At 40.3% G+C, this 27,810-nt stretch overlaps 3 protein-coding genes across 7 annotated transcripts in view; 1 reads left to right on the top strand and 2 right to left on the bottom strand.

Moving 5' to 3' along the window:
• Positions 1-1,141: 1,141 nt before the first annotated feature.
• On the bottom strand, positions 1,142-7,870 carry LOC121881577 (cleavage and polyadenylation specificity factor subunit 3). Its single transcript, XM_042389446.1, has 18 exons — positions 7,624-7,870; positions 7,464-7,527; positions 7,075-7,172; positions 5,909-6,037; positions 5,650-5,827; positions 5,398-5,487; positions 5,139-5,289; positions 4,776-4,951; positions 4,532-4,690; positions 4,094-4,240; positions 3,823-3,975; positions 3,558-3,666; positions 3,305-3,403; positions 3,001-3,095; positions 2,394-2,481; positions 2,191-2,257; positions 1,976-2,072; positions 1,142-1,868 (listed from the first exon to the last, which is right to left on the bottom strand). The coding sequence occupies exons 1-18, from the start codon at positions 7,692-7,694 to the stop codon at positions 1,767-1,769; spliced, it is 2,073 nt and encodes a 690-aa protein (XP_042245380.1). The 5' UTR covers positions 7,695-7,870; the 3' UTR covers positions 1,142-1,766.
• On the top strand, positions 7,491-12,059 carry itgb1bp1 (integrin beta 1 binding protein 1). 3 transcript variants are annotated; one of them, XM_042389451.1, is made up of 7 exons: positions 7,491-7,551; positions 9,592-9,712; positions 9,809-9,887; positions 9,983-10,113; positions 10,247-10,339; positions 10,693-10,842; positions 10,950-12,059. In XM_042389451.1, exons 2-7 carry the CDS (start codon positions 9,641-9,643, stop codon positions 11,019-11,021), a joined length of 597 nt encoding a protein of 198 aa, XP_042245385.1. In that variant the 5' UTR covers positions 7,491-7,551; positions 9,592-9,640; the 3' UTR covers positions 11,022-12,059. The 3 variants fall into 3 exon arrangements, with proteins under 3 accessions (XP_042245385.1, XP_042245384.1, XP_042245383.1); XM_042389450.1 differs by lacking the exon at positions 7,491-7,551 and adding an exon at positions 8,094-8,221 and having other exon boundaries at positions 9,577-9,712; XM_042389449.1 differs by lacking the exon at positions 7,491-7,551 and adding an exon at positions 8,095-8,221.
• A 509-nt stretch (positions 12,060-12,568) lies between these two features.
• The window catches only part of asap2a (ArfGAP with SH3 domain, ankyrin repeat and PH domain 2a), a 61,922-nt gene continuing 46,680 nt past the window's right edge, over positions 12,569-27,810 (bottom strand). Inside the window, exons 12-28 of one of the 3 annotated variants that reach the window (XM_042389444.1) lie at positions 27,463-27,550; positions 26,013-26,061; positions 25,453-25,619; positions 24,101-24,234; positions 23,442-23,536; positions 22,015-22,204; positions 21,764-21,849; positions 21,316-21,431; positions 20,214-20,281; positions 20,000-20,107; positions 18,898-19,141; positions 18,255-18,407; positions 17,248-17,350; positions 16,657-16,715; positions 16,405-16,484; positions 15,769-15,885; positions 12,569-14,509 (exon numbers count right to left, since the gene is read on the bottom strand). In XM_042389444.1, coding sequence (XP_042245378.1) covers positions 14,435-14,509; positions 15,769-15,885; positions 16,405-16,484; positions 16,657-16,715; positions 17,248-17,350; positions 18,255-18,407; positions 18,898-19,141; positions 20,000-20,107; positions 20,214-20,281; positions 21,316-21,431; positions 21,764-21,849; positions 22,015-22,204; positions 23,442-23,536; positions 24,101-24,234; positions 25,453-25,619; positions 26,013-26,061; positions 27,463-27,550 — 1,932 coding nt within the window. In that variant the 3' untranslated portion in view covers positions 12,569-14,434. Of the gene's footprint in view, positions 14,510-15,768; positions 15,889-16,404; positions 16,485-16,656; positions 16,716-17,247; positions 17,351-18,254; positions 18,408-18,897; positions 19,142-19,999; positions 20,108-20,213; positions 20,282-21,315; positions 21,432-21,763; positions 21,850-22,014; positions 22,205-23,441; positions 23,537-24,100; positions 24,235-25,452; positions 25,620-26,012; positions 26,062-27,462; positions 27,551-27,810 lie in introns of all 3 variants that reach the window. The other 2 variants (XM_042389445.1, XM_042389443.1) reach the window with 2 other exon arrangements.

Genomic DNA, 27,810 nt, shown 5'->3' with positions numbered 1-27,810 from the left:
TAATCAGCAACTATTTTGATAATCGAATAATCATCTTAGTCATTTTTTAAAGCAAAAACACACTATAATACATGATGGTTAACTGCATATCTTAAGATTTTGGACTGCTGTTCAGATAAAACAAGACATTTGAAGTCACCATGTGCTCTAAGAAATTGTTTCCACAATTTTTTTTGACAAAAAGATTAATCAATAATAAAAATAATTGTTAGTTGCAGCTCTAATGCACATAAACCTGTAACGATTGCTCAGTTATTTGATTAGGAGATTACTGGCACCTTTTTTGGAAATCTTAAAGTAATTTTTGAAGCACAAATGGCAAACATTTGTCTGTGTTGCTAAAATATTTTGACGTTTTTGGACTGACACAGACAAAACAAGCAATTTGAAGACATCACCTTGGCTTTAGGAAACTGTGATTGGCATTTCTCACAATTTTAGGGCATTTCATTAAAATGATCAATTGCCACTGGAAATAACTGTTAGTTGGAGCCCCACATGTGCATATGAGCAAGCATGTGCCACAGAACAAGTGCAATTTTTCCATGAACACAATATTCATTCGTTTTACTGTAAAACAAAAGGTTTGATATGTTACCAGTTTCTTTTTTTTGCACTGGTTTTAGCTTGGTGGTCCAGTCTCCTGTTGTTCAGTTTGTCAGTCATATTGTCAGCATTATGTCCTCACCGTGTCAGCATATTATGAGCATTTCATCACACGCTGACAGAGAAACCCTCAGTGGTTAACAACCTTTTTAGTGCAATAATTCAACTCCTTTTGGCTTTTATAAAGTCATCTGTCACACAGATTTCTTATTTTTATGGAAGCAAGTTTTGATTATGGTTGCACTGTTTCTTGGGAGACCATCAAACAGGAAATGTAAGGTTGTGGTGAGATGGTTCAGTTGAAGAATGTGCCTTTGATGTAAAATCAGTAGTTATATTGTCCAGATATTTAACTAATAAATGACCTCTGAGCAGTGCTGTCAGAGGACAATGTGTGTGTCTTTTGTTAACATGCTTCACCAACCCGAGTCATCAACACAAACTGATTAAAAACATTCAAATAACCTAATTTAAAAAAAAAATTCTGGCAACAGCTGATGAAATAAAGTAACTTAAAAGACTCAACACACACAAATGTATGTAAAAGTTTTTATTTAAATGTTTTATTTACACTGAACACAAACATTTAGTGCATGAAATTCACAGTAAACGTCACAGATAAAAGTAAACATATCAGTGCATGTTAGTAGCGAACTCGAGTCAAACAAAACCTCCAGTGCATCAACACAAATACTGTTATTAAATAATATTAAAAACTCAAATAAAATTAAAAGTGCTTGCATATCAAAGACAACACTAAAAGCTATGGAAAAAACTACTTAGCTTATTTAATTTCTTCTCCTACACAGACTTTCCTTAATGTTGAGGCCTATCTTTTCAAATCCCATGATTTTGGTTTGGTTGCTGAGGCCGTTAGTTACAGTGAAATTGGACCACAGAGACAGACAGCAAGATCTTTTTCAATTAGGATCTAAATAATGAACATAGATCAACCATCTGCACTATTCTTATTTCTCTTGTCAAATTTATTTTGGATAAAACAATGAGTTGTGCACAAATCCAAGTTGCTTATTCCCTTAAATCAAGCCCCTTAAAAATATTTTTAGCATTTGTACCTGCAGTGATCAAGTCTCCAACCCTCTTTAGGTCAAAGGTTAACTGTAAGTGGTTATGAACGCTGCAGTCGTGTCTGCACACATTCAGATGACTGGGTTGAGGGCGTCATAGAGCCGCTGCACCGCCAGCTCCACCATCTCTCTCAGGGAGTCGTCCTCGGTGCAGTCGTCCTCGCAGCACACCGACTGGTGAGGGGAGAAGAGGCCGGTGAGAAAGACCCAAAACAACAACAGTCGCACCAAATACCTGACACCGTCCTGTGTCTTAGTATAACAGGCTGAAAGCTTCTCACCCTAGTTTCCAGGCAGATGTGAACCGTCTTCCCATCTACTGTCACAGAGATGTTTTTACCATCACTGAAATCCACAAATTCCTCTCCAAACATGTCCCTAAAGACAGAGGACAGAGAATATATTACAGTATACCCACCAAACACTGTGATCCATGTTTACAACGTTATAAACAAGTGAATAAACTGTAGATATAAAAAGCTTGGGTAGCACTCACTGCAACATGACCTCTAGTCGTGCTTGGAAGACGTCCATGTCCATAATGGCGCTCTGGGTCTCCATGACTGTTAATAAAACACAAATTTAATCACATTCGATCAAGACATCATAGAACCTTTCTAGTATTTCAATTTCAGTGATGGTCAAAGAAAAAATATAAATAAAATACAAGAAAAGATGTTCATAGTTTGATGTTCCAACCTTTCTGAGCCTTTGGGTTGGACTGAACTTCCAACACTACAGTGGTGACAGCGTCAGCATACATGTCATTCAGAGGATTCGCAATCCACTGAAACAGGGAAAAAAGGGTGGTTGAGTTGACTGAAACCTTTATAGAAAGCAGAGTATCCACAATGTACAGCACCTATAGAAAATCATCAAATCCTGTCAAAATCCTTACCTTTAGTTACCGTGGAATTTAAAACATTAAACTTTTTCCATCTGTATTTATGAATAAGAAAGGATATAGGACAGCACACCTAGTTTACTTTTTTTTAATTGCCACACAGACGTTTCGGGCAAGACGCCTTTCTTCAGTGTGTGTTCTGGTAATTTTCACAATCAACACAGGTGGGATTAATTATAGATATCCACAATTGGCACAAAAGGCCCATCCCAGCAGAGGGAGCTACAAACATATAACGTAGATTCATGACACATTATAGAAATACAATAATAAACAAAAAGCAAAAACGAGTTCTGTTAAATCTCCTCATTCAACCCATTGGGAATGAGGGTATTAACATACATACTTATTGCATAAATGCTTAGCAGGACAACAGCTGGTTGAAATTGCCTTCACTCTTACCTCCAGCAGCACCATGCCCACTTCATGGATCAGAGTGATGCTTTTAAAGATCCTCAAAGTGTTTTTCTCGGTTCCATCCAGCTCCTCCACGTCACCTGAGACGGAGAAAAAAAACGGCAGCACTCTGTATGAGGTGAACTCAACTATAAACATACATTTGTAAAAGTGCACATGCATATAATACCAGTCAAAAGTTTGGACACACTTTCTGATTCAAATGTGAAGGTGTGTCCAAACTTTTATGTATGTGCTGTTAAATGCTTGGTCACTCAACGCACACACACAAATATAGAGGTCCTCTTACCAGTGAGGTTCCTCAGATGGCACACAAGCAGCGAGTAAGGTCCAGTGAAGGGGATGGCCTGGGTCTGTTTCACTGTGCTCATGGCCAACTCTGTGTATGCTGCAATACAGACACATCAGCTTAGCAACAAATCTCTGAACAGATTCACACCAGCAGCTCCATTTCTGATTTGTTGATGACCCTTTTCATTTTAGTCCCTGGTGGTACTTTGCTGCAGGTGGCGAGAGGATTTGGGGAATTGAAGGCTACTCACTAGACAGGTCTGATGGATTGAGGATGTGGTAGTTGAAATTCTTCTTCACCAGTATGCCTGACACCCTCTGACCCTGAGCACACTTCTTATCCGCCAGAGAACCCATCACCTGAGCGGAGGAGCAGAATCCACTTTTTAATGAGTGGATTTGTGTTTTAAGATGACAAAACTAACTCGACCTGACATTGTTAAGCAGGAAGGGAGCTTAAAAAGTCTCATATAGACAAGAAAAAAATTGACAGAGGAAAACAGGCAGTTCACTGACCTTGGCTAGTTTCTCTCCTCTGAAGTTGAGGGTGACAGCTTCTGTGTTGCGAGGGTTGTGGACTTCGATGTGAACCTGGTCATTATCCTCATACTCCCTGATCAGCGCAGCCTTCAGACGGGCCATCTCATTCTGCTCCCCGTGGACCAAGATCTGAGGATGACATGCGGACGAGAGAGCCACGGAGGATTAAAGCTTTTGTCATTTACAACTGACCTGACTGTTAGGTACAGAGAACACACAATTTTAAACTTTTTATTTTTCCTCGTACCACGTGCGGAGGTTTGAGAGCCCTGATGAACTCGCTGGTCTGCTGGTAGTCCGTGTGGGCGGAGAAGGAGATGTAGTCAACAGACATCTTCAGCTGCAGCTTCTGCCCTGACATGGTAGTGATCTCCTCCGGCTCAGACATGATATGCTGTAGAACGTACACATTAACCACAGTGATTTGAATTCATATATTATTATTATTATTTGTAAACATTTACTGCCTCAACAGACACATCGGATTCGAGTGTAGATGAGCAGAAAATCTGAATAAGTAACAACGCTTCTATCCCAGAAGATAAATCAGCTTGTTGATATGTTGATACGTTCTGTCCTAAAACAACAATCAGGAGCTCAAATGAACATTGACATGTTTTTCTCGCTGTAATAATTCCTCTTGTTCATACTGGACTTTAAAAAACGAGTCCTGTCATGCTCTGACCTTGGCCAGCGTGCCCTCCACACAGTATCCAGCGATAATGACTCCATTCCTCTTGTCAGTGCACCAGCTTTCAAAGAGCTCTCTGGAGAGGCCGCTCTGCATCATACCCGGGGACGCCATCACCACACTGGGACCGATATCATCGAAGTGATCCATGCTCTGGAGAGGACAGACGCCACATTTAGATGATGAAGCCTAAATTTATAAAACAGCGTGGGTGTCTGGGTCTGTAGCAGCTCTCCACCTTGAGGTTGCTGATGTGCTTGAAGACAAAAGGGTTGTTGATATTGATGGCCTTGCGGATCTTGTCGTTCATTGCGTTGACATAGGTCTGGTACACGGCCATGCACTTCTTGGCCAGGGATGAAGCATAATAGATGGGGATGTCATGGAGCTCAGGGTGGTTCTGCCAATACTCGTCTACAGGGGGACATGAAACAACCTCACAGCTTCCTCTCATCTCCTCATGATTGAATGAAGACGAAATGTTAAAACAAGTGTAATACAATGCAAATATGTGGCACTTTTCCATGACAGAAGATCAAAACTCTTAGATGGGATGGGAGAATTTGGAGACTAACAATGTTGTTCAGTGGTGTTTTCTCACCCAGGATGAGCAGCAGCTCCTGGGCCCGTCCCAAGGCGAACACAGGGATTAAACAGCGACCTTCTCTGTTGACAATGTCGTGTACTGTGTTACAGAAGCGAGCCTCACGTTCCTCCCTCTTCTCGTGGATGTGTGTGCCGTAGGTCGACTCCTGCCGAAAGAATAGCAGAATTCATCGTGTTGTGATCACATTAAGATCCATTAAAAGTAGTGTTTAATGTGAATTCTTTAATGTAAACATGATGCATTTTTGGCGTACTATGATTAAGATGTCAGGTTTGACACTGGGGATCTCAGCTGCCATCAGATGCCTGTCTTCTTGTCGGGAGAAGTCTCCTGTGTACAGCAGCTTTGGAGGGAAAAAAATGGAGGAAGTACATCTTAGCAATGCACACACATGAAAAACAGACAGATATTAGACTTTATGAATGAACGACAGGGATCTCTGAAACAGAAAATGTCGTTATAAATACAACAAATCAGAGTGTCCAGTAATTACAGGACTCGTTACCTTGACTCCAGCTATTTCAATCATGAACATGGCAGCTCCCAGCACATGACCAGCGTGGTAGCACCAGAACTTGATTCCCGCCACCTCCTTGACCTCGTGAAAGTTAATGGTCTCAATCTTATCCATGCTCTCTTCCAGGTCAGTCTCAGTGTACAGCATGTCATCTGCAGAAATGTTGCTGCAATATATTGAAACGGTGAGTGAATAGCAAGAGAGTTACATCACAATTCAGCCAATGAGACGATTGCTTCTTCCCAACCTGACTTTGACGTAGTCTGACAGTAGCCAGCGGTAGATGGCCTTAGTGGCGTGAGTCATGAAGGTCCGGCCTTTGAAGCTGGTCTTCTGGAGGAACCAGGGTAGAGCTCCACAGTGATCCAGGTGGAAACTGGCAAGAGGACAGAAACATCAATATCAAGTTAAACATCCTTTCAGTTATCATGATCTTGCACATAAATCACTTTGATAAGCAGAATAAAAGCACAAGAATTTGTCTCGGTGATGTTGAAGCAGGAACATAATACAGATGTGTTGAAAGACCTTTAACATGAGGGCTTGACTGATAAATTGGCCAATAGTAGCTTATTGCAGATACATTGATATGTAGATCAATAAATATAATATTCTTTTATGATATTATAATTTAAAAATGAAATAAAGAAATTAAGGGAACAAATATCCAAAGCATTTGTTTATGTTATGTAGTTGTGTAAAAACTAAAAGTATTGATATTGGTATCAGCCTTAAAAAACCAGTAAGGATCAGGCTACATTCCTCACATAGACAGTACCATAGACCAGCTACATACAGTACAGAACTCAGCTTCCAGGCTTTTAACCAGAGTAAACAGGTTTGAGCACCATCACCCTGGTTTTAGCCTCTTTACACTGGCTTCCAGTATGTTCTATAATTGATTTCAAGGTTCTTTTAATTACTTACAAGGCCCTAAATGGTCTGACTCCTCATTATATCTCAGAGCTTTTATCCACGTATGACCCTGCTCACACTTTGAGATCCTCAGGCAGGAGTCTTCTATCTGTTCGCGACTCTCGGCTGAAGACTAAGGGGAACAGAGCTTTTGAAATTAGAGCTCCGAGGCTCTGGAACACCCTGCCCGAAGAAATAAGGTAGGATGAGTCAATGGCCTCTTTAAAATCTATAATCCGTCCCTGATTTTACTTGATTCTAGTTTTATTCTGTTCTATGGGTTTTTCTATTTTTAATTACTGTCAGGCTGGCTTTTTTATGTTGTTTGCTTTGTGTTTTATATTCTTTTATTGCTTTGTGTTTTTATGTGAAGCACTTTTTAACTGTTTTGACAAGTGCTATATAAATAAAGATATTCTTTTTCTTCTTCTTATTATTATTATTATTATTATTATTATTATTATTAATAAAACATAGAAGAGATAAGGCAGTACTTACTGGCTGATGAGCAGCAGGTCTATCTCTGCAGGGTCAATCAAGTCTATGTAGGGGAGAGCATCCATTCCCTCCAGGCCAGGGTGGATGCCACAGTCCAGCTGCCAAACACAAAGTCAGAACACAGAACTACATGTTACACTATACTACATATACAGTATATACTATATATATATATATATATATATATATATATATATATATATATATATATATACATATATATAAAGAAAATACACCATAATCTTATAATTATTCCTGCTCACCATAAATTGATTATTATAGTAGTTGCAGATATGTTACTGGGTCAAGCAATATTATAATACTCTAGTCAGGCAGGTACATAAGCATTTTATCTGTTAACCTTCATCACCCAAGAATCAATTATTCACCATGATTTTCCTTCCTTTGAACTCCAGGATGATGCATGACCTCCCAACTTCCTGACCAGCACCCCTGGGAGATGTAATAAATCAACATGTAAGCTAGCATTTGTTAATATTATGGTTATGTTATAGAAACTGACTATAAAAACGATTGAATTGAACTCACAGCGGACGGATGAGGAGCTGGTCACTCTCCTCTGCGGGGACGATCACCTCTATTTTGCGTTTTGTAGCCATGTGGACTAAATATTACAGGTGCATTGTTAAATATTAAAATTAAATTTGCTCATAATAATAATACTGTGGTGGTTGAATGAATGAGAGGGGCGGCCTCTCTTGGAAACGGCTAACTTCCGGTGGTGTACCAAAATACCGCCGATCAGAATCAAAGGCGTTGACAAAAGTTCCGAGACAGACGTTGGTCGGTTTTTGAATAAAATGATATTAAATAAATGAAATAAAACTCAATATTTACAGTCATAAATACATAAAAAGTAGTCTGACAATGTATGTAACCTCAAGTTGTGCACACAATTATCCACAGTCCTACTCCTGTCGGTTTAATATTCAACTTTAGAGAGAGCGTTACTTTTTTGGGGGGGTTGAGTAACAGCTGCGTCCCCTTTAAGTGATGTTGGGTGGCGGCTGTGAAACTCAAAGGAAGCTAAAGAGTCAAACTGAACGTAAACAGAAAGCAATAATCCTCTTCTTTGAAGTAAAGACTCCCCGTTGACGGTACACTGAGGCGGCAGCGATACGAGCAGGTACGCAGTTAAAATTATTAAATGCGTCGTTGATGTGTTTGCCAAGTCCCGGTGGAAGTCTCTTCAACTTCAGCGTGAAAATGAATGCGGTGGGGAGAATATTAAAGGAGGAGAAATAGTTTCACTCGTAATATTGGGCTTTTTAAAAAGGATGTACATCATAATATATTGGGTACAATAGCGTAGTTTCTGTTTTGTAGCTTGTATAGCAACGAACATGACCTGTTGGCTCAGTTTTGAACAGTCAGCGGTGGTGTATCATATTTGTCATTGTAATATTGTAATGGCTCTGAACCTCAGCTCAGTGCAGATACACCCTCCTCCTTCACAAAGACCGTCAGTGTTACTGGCAGGTGGAACAAACTGGTTTTCAGTTTAACTAGACTTCATCACAGTGAACTCATAGTTATTAACCACAAGCCACAGCATCAAAAATGAACAGCAGTCGAATCGACACTTCTGAAAAGTCATTTACTTAATATTGTAAGCACCGTAAAGGTAGTGTTTGTTACAGTCTTATATCATATTGTCCAAGTGTTACTTTATTATTTTACCCCCTCTAACTATTGTTTTCTTACACTGTTCTATGCATTTGAATGGGAATGTGGTCAAAGCAAGGGGAAATGCTTCATCCTGACTGTAGCTTCTGAATCAGAGTTAAGAGGAAAGTCAAGGGAAACAAATAATGATGTTTAGCAGCTTAATCTCTGTTTTCTCACCACTTCAAAAAGCGTTAGGCATCATAGCAAAAGCCTTAACGCTGTTTAAACCCATTGTTTCAATTTGTGAAACCTGTATTTGGCTTATGTAAACACAAAAAAGGATAATTTCACTGATATTTCTCCATCAAGATAACATCAGACCAGGTCCAGATCAAAAACCACTATAAGTAGACTTGTCAAATCTGGACTAGATTACCAAGGAGAATCCAGAGACTCTTTAAAATACAGTTTCAGATTTGTGAAACCTTTATTCTATTTGTGAAAACACAAAAAAGGGTGATTTCACCGATATTTATCCATCCAAACCACATCAGACCAAGTCTAGATCAAAAGCCATTATACTTATCAAATCTTAATAACAATAATCTATTCCAGATTTTTTCATTTTTTCATATTTTTTTGATCAGGACGTGGTCTAATGTGGTCTGGATGGGGAAGAAAAGCAGTGAAATCACCCTTTTTTCATAAGTGTAAGTGGTGAAAAAACAGATTCAGATGCTAAATATTATTTATGTTTACTTTAACTTTCCCCTCAACCCCGAATCAGAATCTAACTTCAGCACATGATCAGTTGTCTGTTCATCATTTCCACTGAGGCTTACAAAGCAGTCATGTGGTATATTAAACACTGAGGTTGGTGACGTTCAGGTCGGCGGGGCTGGAGGGCTGGATGCGGTTATCAAGGATGCGGTGAAGGATGTTCCGCAAAGTAAAAAAGCGCCACAGCAGCAGCAGCTCTCAGAGCAGTGAGATCAGCACCAAAAGTAAGGTACAGTAACACACATACACACACACACAAACACACTCAGAAACGTTATGACAGACTGTCTCCTTGTTAAACACTTTTCTTTCTGTTTCTCTGCAGTCTGTGGACTCCAGTTTGGGAGGACTCTCCAGATCGAGCACCGTCGCCAGCCTCGACACCGACTCCACCAAGAGCTCAGGTCAGCTCTTCTTTTCTTACTCCAGCTCTCCCACCCTCTTCTCTCTACTCCCATTTCCTTCTCTAACTGGTTGTTTCGATGTATGGCCTCCGTAGGTAACAGCACGTCTGAGACCTGCGCTGAGTTCAGGGTGAAGTATGTGGGAGCCATCGAGAAGTTACAGTTTGACATGAGCAAGACGCTCCAGGAACCTCTGGACCTCATCAACTATATCGATGCTGCTCAGGTAAGAAGCAGGAGAAAGACAGGGACACATTTCAAGTAGGTCTGACATAAACATTTTACAGCAGTCAATATCATATCATTCATTTATTACACTACATAAAAAGCCTCTATAAATATTCTGCTCCTTTTCACAGCAAGATGGAAAGCTGCCCTTCGTGCCTGGAGACGAGGAGATGATTCTGGGAGTGTCAAAATACGGAGTCAAAGTGGCCTCACTGGACCAGTGTGTGAGTCCTGGCTTATAATAGCAAAGCAGTAAAAAAAAAAGAAGTGATATACTGTACTCCAGATTGAATGGTCATTGATTAGACTGTGCAGTACTGCTGGGTCATCAATAAAGCCTAACAGCTTGGTTATGAATTAAGCATCAATTTATACTTTTGACATGGTTCTGCACAAAGCTGCTGACTCAGATATTTCAGAAAGTCCCGAATAAAACAACGTGGTGTTGTGCTGCACTAAAATGTTTAGTTTTAATAAAGAAATTTACCAACTCTGAACTGATGGATGATGCTAATCAGAGATCATGTTTATGAGTCAGTAATCAAGTGTTTTTTTTGTTTTTTTTATTGTACCCCAGGATGTGCTCCACCGCCACCCTCTCTACCTGATAGTGCGTATGCTATGTTACGATGACGGCCTCGGCGCAGGGAAGAACCTCCTGGCTCTCAAAACCACCGACGCAAAACAACAAGACTGCAGCATCTGGGTGTACCAGTGCAGCAGCTCAGTAAGTGAAATTTGAAATGAACATACTTGGGGTACGTGTGGTAATTTATCCAATTACTGACTGCTGCTTTATTTCCTCTCCCTCCGTGTCGTCATGTGTCTGAACAGGAGCAGGCTCAGTCCATCTGCAAGGTGCTGTCGGCTTCTTTTGACTGCGCTCTGACATCAGACAAGTCCTGAAGCCAGGAGACGGATAGGAGAGGAGAGAAGTGAAACAACTGCAAAACCAACAATCAGGAGACCACCACAGCTGCATTGTGATTGTCAAATTATCTCAACCATTTCCCTTTTCTTTCAACTTTCCTTTGATTTTTTTTTTAGAGATGTTATCTGGAGGGAAAATCCTGCGTTTTCTCTGTTAGTTCGCAGGAAAACATGATTCAAGCCTTTTGAATTAATAGTAAAGTCACTTTGAACCATCCTTTTCCCGTCACTCTCCATTTAAGACAGAATTACTGTGAATTCGTCTGAATCATTTCCGCGGGATTTGTTTCCTTTACCTCACCCGTTCCTTTGACCTTTCAAATAAAGTAAAGAGCAAAATTAAGGAAAGTTCAGAAAAAAAGGGAAATGGTTGCACTATTTTTTGAAAAAGTATTGTAATACAGTGCACAGATTTCAACAATGTAATGTAAATTAATCATATTTAATATAAATTATGGCACAAAATGGTACATAATGTAGTAACCCATCCTTACCCTGCTAGTGTCAGTATATGATAGTTCATGGGAGACATAAATCAGCGAAGAAACTACACGGTACACTTTTTATTTTATTTTTTTGAGACAAACAGTATTGGTACGATAGCAGTTGCAGTTTGACTGGCAGGTACATTACAAATATGCTTCAGCTGTGCCCCACATCCTACGTTTTATTACCTGTGAGATTTAGCGGTTTTTAATGATTGATTCCTTGGTACCAAATGTTTTGTGTGTTTTTGTGGTTTGTTTACTCCTTGTTTTAATGTTGTGATTAAATCTGCATTCAGTTCATTAGATTATCTCACGCCACTGAAATCCTAAAAGGCTGTTAGACGCATTGGAAAGAGTTCAGAGGGAAAAATGTGTTTACAGTTCTGGTACTAACTTGACTTCACTTTGTACATAATTACAGCCCCCTGCCCTTTTTTTTCTGTCCTCTTCACCTTTGTCCTGTTGTGATTGGGTTGAAAATGTGTGACAATCTGGTACAATAAAGGAGTGGAAGTGTTTTTGATAATTATGTCACTGATTGAAATGTCTTTTTCGGATTCTGTCATCGTCATATCTTTTCTGCACTTTTAGCTTAGACATTTAACAATTTAGCTACCAAATACTATTTTCTCATACCAGCCCCCATGAAAAAAAGCATGATGTACATGATGTATCTGTTTACTAAAATACAGTCCTTCACTTAGATGTAGAGAAGCTTTATTCCCCATCAGAGGGAGCTCTTGATACATCATCTGACTATTAGTATGACAATAAAACCAATCACACGATGCAAATGAATCACAGAAAACATTTCTATACGAGACAAAGTCAATATTTTAAATACAGGGCATTTGCTTAAACAGTTGTTTGTACATAAAAGATGTAAGACTGACAGATCCAGAGAAAAACCCACAATATGCTCTCTTTCACACCAGCCATAATGTTGTAAAGTTAAGCTTCATAATTCACTAAAATAAATTGATCAGTCAGTCAAGAATGTTTTAAAGTAACAATTTTAACAAACAGACCAAAGCGTTGTGTTATTTCATATTTTATTCCAGTTTCAGTTTCCCATTTACTTGCACAATAGAGTTAAGAGTCGATGCAGTGATCCACAGACAGTTAATGAGAACGAATTGAGTTTATTTTATCCCAGTTGTGTGTGTCTGTATTTGTGTTTTTGACACACACGCGCACACACACACACAGGTCCAGCTGAGGTTGTATCTGTAACTTTTCATCACCACAGTGCATTTAAAAGACATTTACTGGTTAACTCTGCTCTTTTTTACATTTAAATATCAACAAACAAAACCAAATCTATTTACACGTATAGATTATTAATAAATCTTCCTGTTTCCAGTGAGTTCATATTAAACATGATGAAGAGAGTTGTATCAGCTGCGATTCACATGCTTCTCTTCGCGTCATTCACAAATCCATGGAAGGCTCTGGTTTCAGGTTAAATGTCTAAATATCAACATACAGTATTTATACACAGAAAGAGAGTTGCTCTGCAACCAAAATGAAGTAAATTACATTGAATGTTTTAGATTTATTTTATAACACTATAGATAAAACTCATCTTTCTACATTATTTGACCCCAGAGATGTACAGATACAAGAGAGAGGCTTAAGCTGTATGAAGGATATTCCTTTCTCTATGCCGGGTTGTACAGACTTAATATAGGAACAGAAAAAAAAAAATCTGCCTGTCAGAGTGTGAGAGCTCTCAAAGGCAAGATGAAGAAACAAAAAGTCACAGAGCTGGCTCCTGCTTTTCATCACATTCCCACACTCTTTTTTTTTTCTTTTTTTTTTTTATTTCCTCTTACTTCAATATTCTTTCAGCCTCAGCTTATTCTGTGCAGACGAGACATTCGCACTCACAAACACACACACACACTTCCTATTCCTCTAATAAGGCAGATGACAGGCGAAGACAGCCTGAGGTGTCAGACTCAGCATTAACATAATTACTGGCTGCTGCAGCTCCAGTCAAGAGTCATCGTTTGACTTAAAACAGTGAGGGGAGGAAGCACTGGGGTGTTGCTGTTGAATATCATCTTACACGCTAAAAACAGTACAGGCAGAATGAGTGCGTGTGTCGTAAAAGTAGTTTATATGCAGCTCTATTACATTCACACGCGTGATAAAAGCGAGTTCTCCCAGGTGTGATGAGTTGAAGGTTATTTTTACATGCAGCATCTCCCCTTTCAACGCTAGTCTGTCTCTGAAATGGGGCCAGGGAGCTTCTAGCACAATCAAGGGTTAATTTAGCACCATTAGGAAACCTCCACACAGGAGGCCTACTACATACAGAGTTCAAAGGTTGCACCTATAAAGCATAGGCATCTAAAAATCGCTCGTGCACAGAGGTGGAATGTAAAGCATGTTGACTAATGTTCACATTTACAGTTGTTAGTTAAAGTTAAAATACATTGCTGTAGTCATCTCAGTACTGTCTGTACAGTGCAGCTGAACAGAAAACGGATGAAATGAATACTGTACATACAACCTTCATTATGTCAAATGTCGTCGTTACATTGCAACAAGGATAAAGACAAGGAAAGTGCATTTATTGCGAGAGGTCGTTCACTACAATCATAGTTTTTAAATCTTTAGCGAAATGTTAACAGCAAGCATTAAAACCGCATAGAGTCCGGTGAGTCCTTGGTCATGAGGAGAGACGCCCAGACTTTGTGGCGTAAGTCTTTTATGGTTCCACAGTGACACTTTAACAAGCTAGTTGATGATGCCGGTAAAGATGATGTCGAAAGCACACTGGGACGAAGGCTGGTGACTCACACACACACACACACGCACACGCACACACACTGACAGACACAGAGGGCTGAAGGAAGGACGCTGCATCCCGGGACACTTCCTGAGACCCGCCTTTCAGTCAGCGATGAAGTGTACAAAAGTAACCGGGAAGGCTCCTCTTCTCATCGGATCGCCTTCGATGTGGCCCAGCTGTGAGGAGGGAATACGGAGGCGGGGTCAGAGGAACATTTTCAGAGTCAGGTTGGGTTTCAGTTCTTATTTTGGGACATAATTTGAATGAAACACCAAAGGATTTGACTGCTAAAGCACATACATAACACACAACTAATCACTAGGACTGGCTAAAAAAAAAATAATCGATTCAATTCATCTGGATTTTCGGATGAAATAATCTATCGATTATTAACAACAACAACAATCTGCATCTTACTTTCTATAAAAAAAGTACAGTTATGGGATGAATGATGTACTGAAAAAGGTACAAAGTTCTCAGTATCAAGATTCAAGAATCAAAAAAAAAAAGTATCAAAATCAGCCCCACTAAACACCACCTAATGGACCACATGGACTAGACCTACTACGAGACGCTCAAATCTCAACAAACACCAGTAATATTTAAAAAGATATTCCCAGATTATTACCTTGCGTGATAAAGACGACAATACTGAAAACTCTCCTTATTATCTCCATTTAAGTCATTTTTAACGTCGTCTATACCTGAAAATAAAAAGCTAAGAAATGTTTCTGCTCCAACAAGATTTGTACAAGCGCTAAAAGTTGAACATGACTGTAGAAAATACATGATAGTGTTCAATAAAAATAAGAAATGGTGTTATCAAGTGTTGAGACAGTCTGAAACCTTTAACACATTTTCAGAGACAAGAAACTCAAAACGAAACTCGGAAGCTTCGTCTCATAAAAGGCCTGTTTCCAGCAAAGGGAGCAATTAAACTTCCAACAAAAGCCCCACAGAGACGCTCACAACCACTGACTCAATTCCTTTTGTGCTGCCTCATCTGTGTGCTATCATATTGATACTTCAGATGCACGAAACACAGACAACGCTGCTGAATGCAGGACAGAGAGGGAGCATGGCGCGGACCTCAGGGGACTTTGAGTCCACGCAGGGACACAGAGATGGTGACTAAATACGGTCATAACGCTCATAACTGCAGAGGTGGCTCAGAGGAAAAACAAGTTGCAGCTGGTCGACGTTCACACAAGGGGCTCCACAGAGGAAGCAACAGCAGGCGGAAAAAGAGGAGGAGGATGGGGGATATCGGCCAGGATGAGGTCATGGCTTTTTTGCTTCAGCTACCATGGTTACCGAGGGAGCGAGCGCGCGCTGACATCCACATGGCGGAGATGGGACCAGAGAGAGACCTGAGTCGGACTGGGAGCGCTTTGTGCTTTTTCCTCAGAGAACATTTACACACTGAGATACTGACCCACCACTCCTGGTCTTCCTCTCCGTCCACCACGATCACCTCGCCCTCGGAGAAGGTCAGCTCATCCGGGTTGTCCGCTACACAGTTGTAGATGGCTTTCACTCGCTTCGGCCTCTGCTTCTGAGACACAAGAGCAAGCAGGCAAAACACTTCATCAAGTTAGCGCAGAAGAGAGAGGAAATGTTTATTTTTATAAAACATTAAAAGTTTTTTAAAAAGTTGCTAATAGAGGAAATAACGCGTTGAACACCACTGACTCATCCAGTGATAACATGTAATGGTACAGCATGGACTATGAAACAAGGTCAGAAAATGAAAACAGAAGAGAAGGAAGAGTTGCTACAATCATGTTGTAAATTAGGCCACTTCTTATACTTTAAAAAATGAAAACAGAGCTGCTTCTCCAAAAAAACTGAGAAAGCAGCTCAAAGTTGGAGTACAGGAAGGAAATTTACTCCACAATTAGACACTTGGAAAGTTGATACAAGAGGTCGACCTGCAGTGTCCAGAAGAGAAGTGAAACACTAACAATAACAGCAGAATAAGCCCATGAATATGTTCGACAGTATGCATGAATAAGCACTTTACAATGTGCAAAAACTGGACGATAAGGAGAGGAAAGAATGAGCGACTCACTGGATAAGCCTTCCTCGGCATGGGAGCTGGAGGCAGAGATTGACCTATGGAGTTCTGGGGGCATCCTGGCACTTCCTTAGCTGGAACAGGAAGAGGAAATTACATCACAATGACAACAAACTCTCCACGTTTCCACAGAAGAAACAAGGACTTGACAGATAGTGAAACGACAAGTATGTAACTTTTTGAACTTGTTGAGCAGACGCAGATTAGACGGAGTTGATATTTTGTCTCGTTGATCAGTTTACTCACCTGGTCTTTCGATAGATTGCGTTCGATTTAGAGGTCCTCTGTTGAAGCTTTTATCATTCCTGAAAAAACAAACAAACAAACAAACAAAAAAAAAGTTGCTGGAAGGTCTACTGCTCTCATCAACAGCCGTATATATTCACACACAGCGTCTGGCTTTCTAAGACTCTCCACAGCTCTGTTAGAGATTTATTATAGCACTCTCAGCCCTGTGGGAGATAAAAAGACAAAAGGGCGACTGTGGAAGAGAGTTATCGCTCGTCTGGCTCGACGCAGAGTTTAGCCTGAGAGCTAATGACGCGTCTGAGCAGCAGCCATGTAGGCTCATTTCTCTTGGGAAGCAAACAACACATTACAACACTAGCTGTTCAACAACAGCAAGATACACAACCGCAGGCCGATGCACAATGTTTCTGTGTATGTGTATTAAAATACATGAGTCGACTGTGTAGCTAATGAGGCTGTGAGGACACAACTGAACACACTCTGGCCTTGTTTCTACACATCTTTACATTTTATTTGCAGCTGCAGACATTTCACATTGTTAAAATTGTGTTAGTTGTTTATGCATCCGTGTGTTTTTTATTTTCTTACCCTGCAGGTGATTTGGGTGGCCCTGCTCTGGACCCCGGTGGTCCCTGGCCTGACTTACAGTGTGTGCTCAAAGCTTCCATCTTCGCAGCAGGAGAACCCAAACCTAAGACACAAAGAAACACACCCTGTTCACTTTTGTCTGTTTCTTATCTTTACAAACTGAACACATGGGGTTTTGGGTTTTCTTGACTGTCTCTCAGACAAATTGAGCCATTTAAAGACATCAGACATTGATAAAATGAACAGATATTCAATTAAACAGATGCTTTTGTTTGTTGACAGTAATTATACTATTCATGCATTTTCTATTTCTGATTATTCTTTGCAGGATCGTGAAATAGTTAATTCAATATCAAAAAAATGCATTCGTTCTGATTTACTGATATTAACAGCAGTACTACAGTTAGGGCCGCATAGATGAATGTATTGTGTATGTTTCTGGGATTTACTGCATATTTGCACAACACACTAGTTTCTTTCTTCTCTTTTTTTCTCACTTTGAATCTTTGTACATCATAAGCTCTGCAGGACAGTGCTGTGTATTTTTGCGTATTTTTACTAAGAATGTATGCTGTGTGTGGACTAAATCTTACACTGCTGCTGGTGTATGTTTAACCAATAACAATAATCAAGTTAATCTAAAATTTAAAAAAAAAGCTCAATCAACATATTCAACAGGAAAATTAAGGTAAATTTCGAAAACTTTGGTTAAGATTTAGGACAGACTTTGGTTAATCATGTCTGTGTAGAATAAAAGAAGAATTGGAAACAAGATAGCGGTGTGGGGATACTTTTTCGTCTTTTTGTCCCATCACCTGTAAAGAATTTACAGTGCTTCTTGTGCTTCTTGATGACTGTAAGATTTAGGACAGTCTAAAGAGAAACATTTGAATGTCTCCATCCAGTAACATTTACGACACTCAACTGGACTCCACGGACATAAACGACTTTAAACCTAAAACACTACACAATACAAACATATGGAATAGATCTTATGATGTTCATACCTCCGGTTGAGGTGAGTCTCATGGGGGGGACAGGAGGGTGCATGTTGGGGGGGTCTGAGGACGACCTCTGACGCCCAACCAGGTCTAAAGAACCGGGCTTCCAGCTGCTGGATGCTGGAGACTGACCGATTCCTCCGAGACCGGATAACTGGGCTGAGAGAAAGAGAGAGAGACAGACAGAATGTGCTGCACTTAGAGAGTATGAACGAGTGTCCACTTTAAAAGTCAAGCTGTTTCCATTTGAGTGTAATTGAGAGCGACAGTTAATGGGGAGAGGGAATGTGCAGAATGCCGGGGTTGGGGGCTGCGGTGGGCAACACAGCTGGTTGTTTCTCCTCTGCTCATTGGCAGCGATCCAGACGCCCACTAATTTTATTAAAAAACTGACTGTAGTGGACGTTTCATGGATCGGTTGACCTGTAGAGCTATGATGAGGTCTTTTCAACGGCACATGAGCAGACTTTTATCAGTCGAGTTTTAAGATTTTCTTCCCATCGAATAATATTGTACATTTTGAAGAACCTGCCTCTTGTAAGAAATCAAGTTTTGTATTCCAAAACACTTCTTTTCGAATTAAAATTAAATTCTGCCCTTTAGATTTGAGACGGTTAACATGTTTCTGACCGGTCAGCTGCGAGCTTACCCATGTTCCTCGGGGGCAGAGGCGGAGCGGAGGTGGTGGCGGGCATGCCAGGCTGAGGTGGGTTGGTGTTGAGGATGGTGCCGTAGGTCTCGTTGTTGACTAGATTGGGCATGTAGGAGCGCTGTTTGTCCTTACCGAGGTTGACAGCGTCGCGGCCCGCGGAGCCCAGGCTGGACTGGAGGTGAGAGTTGCTGCTTGGAGTGTAACAGCTGACCGGACGCTCGTCTCTGCGGTGAGGGCTGGGCTGGACGGGTGGCAGAGGGTCAGAGGGTCAGTAGTGGTCATATGTAAACAGGTAGGAACGATTTGTATGGAATTCATGGGATGTGAGACTCTTATGTGACAATGCCTTCAGATTCAAATTCAATCAGGTTTCATCTCTTCATTGTATAAAGTATGTTTACTATGTACAGTGAAACGACATACTGTGCAAAAAGGCACAAGTCTCATATCTTTTGTCATCTTTACCAATATATTTTAAGTCTTGTCTTCTTAGACTTACTTTGACATGGTTTTTAAATTTGCTCACTTTTGAAAATTGTGATATTTTGTCTTTTAAGAAGATGAAAACACTCTTTGTCTACCACACCTTAGTACTAATCCCTACAGTAATTACCTTGCAATCCCAAAAAACACAAAGTCAGCGCATTCCAACATTATTTATCCATTCATAAAATTGCAATTTCATCAACATTTAATTAAAAATCATATTATTCTTGAAAGCTAATTCAGTGACCGCTCTTTTAGATAAAATGGTCTGCTCCAAAACCAGACTCAGTGAATGGATATTCACAAACTGATATCTTACAAAAAATTTCAGCACACAGAAATTCACTTTGAGAAAATCTGCTACAATTTCCATAATTTCATTTGGAAATAATCACAAAACACAGAACTTGATCTGACTGCATTACATCCCATTAAATTCAGCTTTTTGCTTTTGTAGGCTCTCTGAAGTTTTTCTTTTCTTCATAATTTCCTTGTGTTCTTTTTATAGATTTATTTCTTGTTTACATATTAAGCTGTATAGCGGTCTATAAACTGTGTTGTGACATGTCTATTAATTGCAGCATCATTATCAATCCTTACATAACAGTCTCACCTTCTCATCCAGATCCTCGTCACTCTCATCCAAGTCTTCGTGCTGCAGACACCATTCATACTCAACGTGGACGTGGGCGTTGAATTTCCCTGCCAGCGCTTGATTTAACTATACACAGAAAGAAAATCAACCACATACAGTGACAGTCCTTACATGGTGTCAGGAAGTGACATGTTTGCAGGCATAAAGTCAAGTCTAAACATAGTAAGCTCACCAGCTCCTCACACTGTAGGTGTTTCAGCCTCCTAGCGATATCCAGCGGCGTCTCCCCAGCTTCGTTAGCTGGAAAGGAAAACAAGGAAAAACATAATCACTGTTGTATCCACATGCCACATGAGCACAAACTAAAGGCCCATTTTCGTTTCTCTCTTTCCCAGTGACATGAGAAATGTGTAATTAGACTGTTTCCCACACTGAACAACTCTGGTTTCTTTCTATCCTCCTCCTCTGTGTATCTATTATCTGGCTGTTTTGTTGATGTCAGGACGGAGCAGAAAGATTAGTGTTGTGAGAAAATGTTGTCATGGACCGTTTGCAAAGACCGCACCTCTGGGAACTAAACCTGAAAGACTTGGTCTGAGGGATATATGTGTGCGTGTGTGTGTGTGTGTGTGTGTGTGTGTGTGTGTGTGTGTGTGTGTGAGAAAGAGAGCATGAGAAGCAGAGAGAGAAAACTGTCTGCAATAGCGGTGGAAGAAGATCATACAGATCATTTACTTAAGTAAATAAGTAATACTACAATGTAAAAATACTCTGTAACAAGTACAAATCCTGCATTAAAAAGATTTCTAAGTACATAATATTAATAGCCAAACATATTTGAAGTATTAAAAGTAAAAGTACTCTTTATTCAGAATGGCTCTTTTCACTGTATTACATATATTAGAGGATTATGATTTTAAATACTTTATAAAAGGTGTTGGGCAGTTTCATCTGCAACATTTCTGTCCATAATTGAATCCTAAAGGCCTTTTTTTGCAGTGGTGTCTGAACCTGTTTTATTTAAATGTTTAAATGTTCTAGAAATGAGTGTCATTATTTTGAAATGAACAATGAATCTTGTTTTTAAAAGGCTGCAGATGTTTTGTATGTATGAAAAATAATCTGCAAAACAAATTAACCAGCATCTACAGCTGTCAGAAAAATGCCCTGGAGCAGAAGCATAAAGTAGCAGAAAATGGAAATACTCAGGTAATGCGTATTAGTCTTCAACAAGAAGACTATCCAGAAAGATAGAGACAGAAGGTAAGAGATGGACAGTAAATGCACCACAACAGTCCTGTTTACTGCACAGTGCTGCAGGTGTGTTTTCTTACCGATCTCTATGGACGCCTTCCCTCGCAGCAGCAGCTTCAGACACTCGCTGTTGTCAGTCAGACAGCAGTAGTGCAGCGCTGTGCTGCCTTTGGCTGTCTGCTTATCTAAATTCAAACTGCCAGCGGACACAGACAGAGAAAGAAATAACAAAACTGTTAACACAAAACAAAGCTTTACTTTCTCCTGTCCAGCTCCCACACTCCACTGGACGTCATATTTCCTCCAACAAAATTAACATCAATCATAGACAAAAAAATCATAAGATTGCTGAGATATGTAAAATATCTGAATTTGAATTCAAGTGCAAAGAGGCATCATCAAAACCAGACGTGGTGCCCTTATGAAGGTGTTTGCTGCACAGACAGATCGACACATTCAGGCATAATGTCTGCTGTAAGTAAAAAAATGAATAAAAGCGAAGCACAAATGATTGTTGTTGTTTTCTACCTGTTCTGAGTGAGGAAGTCGACGATGTGAAGAGAAGTTCTATCCACCAGTCTGACTGCTAGATGAAGAGCTGTCTCTCCTTGTTCCTGAAATAAAGAAACATTTGCATAAATCCCCTGGGAATATGAGGTGCTTGTAGAAAAATATAACGATGCAGATCAGCAGTCAACACCCTGGATGGAAAGTTACTGGGATTAAGTTAAAACTTCACCATGTAATGACAGACTCAGTTAAATATTTTGTGTACTGACGTGTCCGTTGGCCAGAGGTATGGGCTCCATGAGGTCGACTCCCTCGGCGTAGACCTGGATGAGGGAGAAGATGTCGCGAGCCTTCACTGCGTCACACAGCGTGTGGAGCCGCGACGTCGCGTCGGGACACTTCTTCCTGGCAAAACGCTTCTCCGTGTACTTGGCTGTGATGAAGTCTTTTCTCGCCTGCCTGGTGGAGGATGTGAAGTGGCAGCTGTTCAGTTAGAGCTCACAGATCACTCCTATCATTGATGTCAATGTGAACTAATGCTGATGATAACTGGCCAATAATAATGTGATCTAAATTTGACATCTGTGATTAAAAATTACCATTTCAAATCTGAAATCCGAAAAGGCAATGAGATATGGAAAAGGATGTGTTATATTACAATACAATCAAGTCAATTCATCTCTTTGGGAGATATTTAATTGAGCAACAATGCAACGCCTAATTAGCAGCTACTGTAGAAAAACTTACATTGCCTCCAGTTCAGGTCGGCTCGATTAACTTGTTAATTAACAGAGATTGTGATGTTTTTCACACAATAACATAACTTACAGTAAATAGACCATTTGAAATTGTGAAATTGTGACACTGACAACAACACAGGTCTTGATATTCTTGTTTTGTTTTACTGTCCACCTGTTTAAATTGTGTCATTTTGATGTTTTTTATAGTCTTGATGTAATTGTGTTGGTTGTAACTATATTGGTTATTTTATGTTATGTAAGTGCAAACATTGTTTATATGTATTTTATTCTACTATTGACCCAAGGATGAGTAGCTGTTGCCAAGGAAACAACTAATGGGGATCTAAATAAATAATAAACGATGAACAGGTCGACTATATACCTGTTATTACTCTGCTTTAAGAAATAATACAACATTCCTAAAATGCTTTTTTCTTTGGTTTGAGAAAAAAAAGCATCTATCCCATTTAAAAAAGGAGGAGATCTGTGTAAAACGTGACACGTTAATCATGTAAATGACTTCAGCTGCAGTCCACAGAACACGATCCATCAGGAGACTTGTAAAAATTCATGCAATTCACACTATGTTGATATTATGCTTATCTGTGGTGAAATGTGACAAAGCACACACCAACTATACATGTGTAGGCCTACGCCCTGCAGTTATCAAAGAATCTCCCAAACACTGCAACAACACTGCAATTTTCACTATCATTGGAAATTCTGGGTGATGTATTGCCGGTCATATTGGTCATACTATTTAAAAAAATAAATGGTAACCAATCCGATTCAGAAACCTGATCAATGTCTCATCAAGGTGTCACCAGTTGAGTGTAATGTCAGACAAGAGAGAAGAGAGAGAGAGAGAGAGAGATGAGGGGGGAGAAGTGTGGGGGAGAGAGAAGGAGACGGATAAGGATGGAGTGCAGAGGAGAGAAACCGAAGGGGTGACTTACATGTCACTGGCTGGGTTGGGTTTCACCACATTTTCAGCGCTTAAACAAGCTTCCATGATTTCATTAAAGCCTGCATTCCCCACATTCTTGGCCAGCTGTGGAGCACACAAACACACACAGAGACACACACACACACACAAACTAGTTATATGGCATTTTCTGCACCACATGTGTTAATTTAAAAAGTTCAACTCGCACCTCTATCAGCAGAGATCCTAAACGATGTGTGTATGGAGCTTTCTGAACTGCGCTAGTCTGGCTGTGGTTAGCGGGACTGGCGTCTTAACACCGAAGGAAGCAATCATGACTGGAAGTATTTAATCCCGACCATCCCACAGGCGGTAAATCTCTACACCAAACAGTGATTAGAAAAGCCAAATAAAATCTAAGCTATTCTAAGTGTGGAGACTTCCAGAGGTCTCGGAGGGGAGAGGAACCAGGCCCTTGCTTTCACCTCATTTCCCACTGTCCTCATTCTCCTTTCTCTTCATTCATCCTCCATCTTCTCCCACCTTCCCTTCCCTCTCCTCTAGTTTTATCTTGCCTAAACATCTCCAGAGAGATTTGCATGGAAAATCAATACGACGCAATGACTCAAACTCGGACGAAAAACAAGGGACGTGATTGAAAGGAGGAGACGGACGCCAGTAGTGATTTACCAAGAGCTCTGAGGTGCTGAGTACATCCAGAGTGAGAGACTGGATCCTAGAGTAGTGGACTCCGAGCTCCCTGTGGATCCCTGAACATTCGATACAGGTGAGGATGCCCAGGTTGGTGGACAGCCACGTCGGGTCTGAAAAAGAAAAAAAAAAGGAAAAATAATTGTGAAGAGAAAGAACAAGAATTTAAAAGGTGAGATGAGGAAAGAGAGATAGATGACATATGAGGGACAAGAGGGGGGGACGTGGGTGGATACGGGTGATAAACTGTCCTTGGGCAAAAAGGCGAAAGTCATTTCTGCAGCATGTGAGCCAACTTTGACGTGTCCTTGCGGAAAGCTGCTGTGAGCTCTGGAAAGTTAATAGCTGCCTGAAGGCTTTTTACTATCTCACAGCACACAATGTCAGAGGAAAATGACCAAGCTGAACTGTAACCAAGTCTGGCCTAGATACTGCGCGTCGTTTACATGTGGATATACTGCATGTATATGTCATATACAGTACAATATGTTTAAGTACACTATGTCTGCAGGGAGGAATATCATGGGACATAAGAAAAAAATGACTGGGGGACTCCATTTATTTGAGAATTTTCGTGACAGTATATTTCCACGAATACAGAATCTGCAAGAATTTCATAATTTTCTGCACCAAGGACCATACCTGTGGTTTGACATGCCTTACAGTGCTTCATAACTATGCATATAAAGCACATCCCTGCTAACACTTTCTCAAGGCATACCACACATCTCTGCAAATATCCTTCAAATAATCCTCTGGCTTCATTTTTTTGACAAAGTCACTCTGTCACAGCATGATAATGTATCATTGTTTCATGATCTAAGAAGACAAAATGTTTTATCTTTACAGGGTTTGGTGGCACTAGTGGTTTTGCATAGTAAAAATTGAGTATGCTTTATATTATTGTGCTTCTTTGTGTATTCAAGAATGATCTAGTATTTTCAATTTTAGAGTCCTTTATGAAAAAACAATCATTTCTTGCAATGAAAATGTTTATTTAGGAATTTCGTTATCACGCAAAAACAATGTAACAAGGAGCAAGGGATGCAATTAAATATGCTTATCTCAAGCAAGTAAGTCTACACAAGTTGATTTTAATACCGTAGTGAAATAAAATGGGAACCAAATGCTGCCTGCACAGTAGAAGATCAATCTACAAACCTGCAGTAGGTTTAGGAAAATGGTCTGCATTGTTAAAATGGTTAAAATGACACATTAGATTCTTCTAGTAAACTGCGCTCGTTTAAAGAGCCTAAAATTTGTTTTAATTCTGTGCTGTCCATCATTTTTGAGGTGAAGGTTTCGTTTCCCTTTCCATCTTTGCCACTTACTTGGCGCTCCGCAGTCGCAGCACACGTCATTTCCTGTCATCCTCTTGACCTCGCCCAGGATCGCCTTGGTCAGCTCCTGCACGATGTTGTTCTCGCCGACATGCTGGTCCCCTTTGAAGGCCTGGTTCAACGCCTCCTCCTTACTGTTCTGTAGAACTGAGATCCAGCTGGAGGGAGAAGATGAGAAAGGAGGGACGCTGAGTAAACGTGAGTCAGGCAAAAGAAAATAAGAATAATGACAAAGAGGAGGAAAGGTAAAGGGAGGAGAGGGAGAAAGTTGGTTAAGAGGTGGGAAGGGGAGCGGACAAGGCGGAATGAAATGAGAAAAAAGTGAGGGGAGTTTAAAAGAAAACAAAACAGGGAGACAAGACAAGACAAGAATGGAGTAAAAGGCAATAAATCGGCAGGAGGTGGTGGGGGGGGTAAAGATGAGGCCAATCGTCTGGCCGGGTGTGATGTAGGAAATGTGTGGAAAGTGACCGAGGTGGTAAACAGGATGCACTTAGTGACCAGACTGAACACACAGACACACATACAGAAGGGAAGAAACAGGCACTTACATCTGACAGTCCTGGTCGTCCTCGGCCTGAAAGTGATACGTTCTGTCATCTAAAACAAAAAGAAAAAAGATTGACAGAACAGAAGAAAGAGGTGGGAGAGGAAAGAAAAGAGGGCATTAAAGTATCCTGACAGGTTAAGACTGAAGGTGCAGAGCTAAACAAAAAAAACAACAAAAAAACCCCTCAACTCTTTAGATGTGAATGACTGACTGATAACCTATTTTTACACCAGTTGTATCCAAAGCAACTGAACTATGCTGTGTCTCTGCTGGCTGAGGCTTAAGCCTCTTCAGCTCAAAGCCAGCATCTCTTCTGAGAGGAAAAAATGACCAAACTTTAAATATGAGCAAGCAGCCATGTCTCACACCCTGGCCAGAAAAGACAAAAGTACTAGTGATTCCAAATAGACCGTTTAGTGTATATTGTGGAAAAACCTGCAGAGCATCCCGCTTTAGAAGTGCTATTAAAATTTGCTAGTTTACTCTGGCTCTTAGACAAAATGCCATGTGTGCTAGGTGTGTTATTTCGCAATTTTTCCAAGGTGTTTTGTGCAAAATACTGCAGCCAACTGTCATCATCTTTCAAACGTGTAAGTCATCTGGTAGCGTCATAGAAAAATGACTAATGACATCTTCCTCCATCCAGTTTCTGTGCAGATGATCACGTCGTCAAGTTAAGTTCAGGAACAACTCGTATGATATAAACATATTTACACACAAGAGGTGACTAAGTTGTACAAAGGCACCTCAGTTCATACGCACTAAGCAGGCAGACATAGACAGACAGTCAACAAGTTGCTCATGCAGAAAAGACAAGTTTAATATATCACTTTACTACTGACTCATTGTACGTAAGTCTCAAAGAGAACCGACGACAGAAACACAATTTCAGTGGTTTCCTGTCATACTGACATATTTCTGCTGACATTTGACATAAGCAATGATGAAGGGAAATGTCATTTTGCTGTCCGTTTGATTAATTAAATTACATTTTTTGACACATAAGGTAAATGTTTCAGGTGAAGTTGCACAGTATAAACTGGTGTGGTGATTGCACTTAATGTTTTGAGAGCTGCAGCAGTGTTTCAGAAAATGTGCCTAAGCAACAGAGACAAACAGTAAAAGCAAAACAGCTGCAAATCCTCCTGCTGTTTAACAGATCAAGGCTTGCTGCTGCTGGGATGAAAGCGGCTACTTAAAGTAAGGCATTTGAGTACAAAGATCTAAGGGTCTAAGGATAGAGGATGTTGTATATAAGCCCCATAAGGCAAATTTGTGTGATATTGGGCTATACAAATAAAACTTGACTTGACTTAACAATCACAGATTCAGGAAAACAAAAAAGAGAAAAGAGGTGGCCAACAGTGAGAAAAGACAAAAGGATAAGGAAAAGTACATACAGATTAAAAAAAAAAAAGTAGTAGAAGACATCAAAAGGGGACTGAGCTTACGGGATATGAGGTCAAAGCTCCTCTTCTCTTCAGGATTGTGTTTCACCTGGCAGGTGAGCAGGTTGAGTTTAGCTGGCGGTCGGTTAGCCTGCCAGAGAGAGAGAGAGACAAGGACGGAGAGGGGAGGGAGGGTAATAACAACAAACATAAATGAGTGAGAGCGTTGCCTTTAACCATAACAGACCGCAGACAGAGCCAAAGGAAACATCTGATAAGCTTCTATCTGTGAGATGAACTGTGTTAGCGAGAGGAGTTGACTGGTCCGCAGCTAAATCTTTATATGGGAACAAACAGAGTTCAAGTTAAGGGAGACTCAGCTGAGGCAGCGATGTGAGAAGAATGTCAATT

The sequence above is a fragment of the Thunnus maccoyii genome, chromosome 16 (assembly GCF_910596095.1).
Source record: "Thunnus maccoyii chromosome 16, fThuMac1.1, whole genome shotgun sequence".
Lineage (NCBI taxonomy): Eukaryota > Metazoa > Chordata > Actinopteri > Scombriformes > Scombridae > Thunnus > Thunnus maccoyii.
This window is presented reverse-complemented; position numbering and strand designations above follow the sequence as displayed.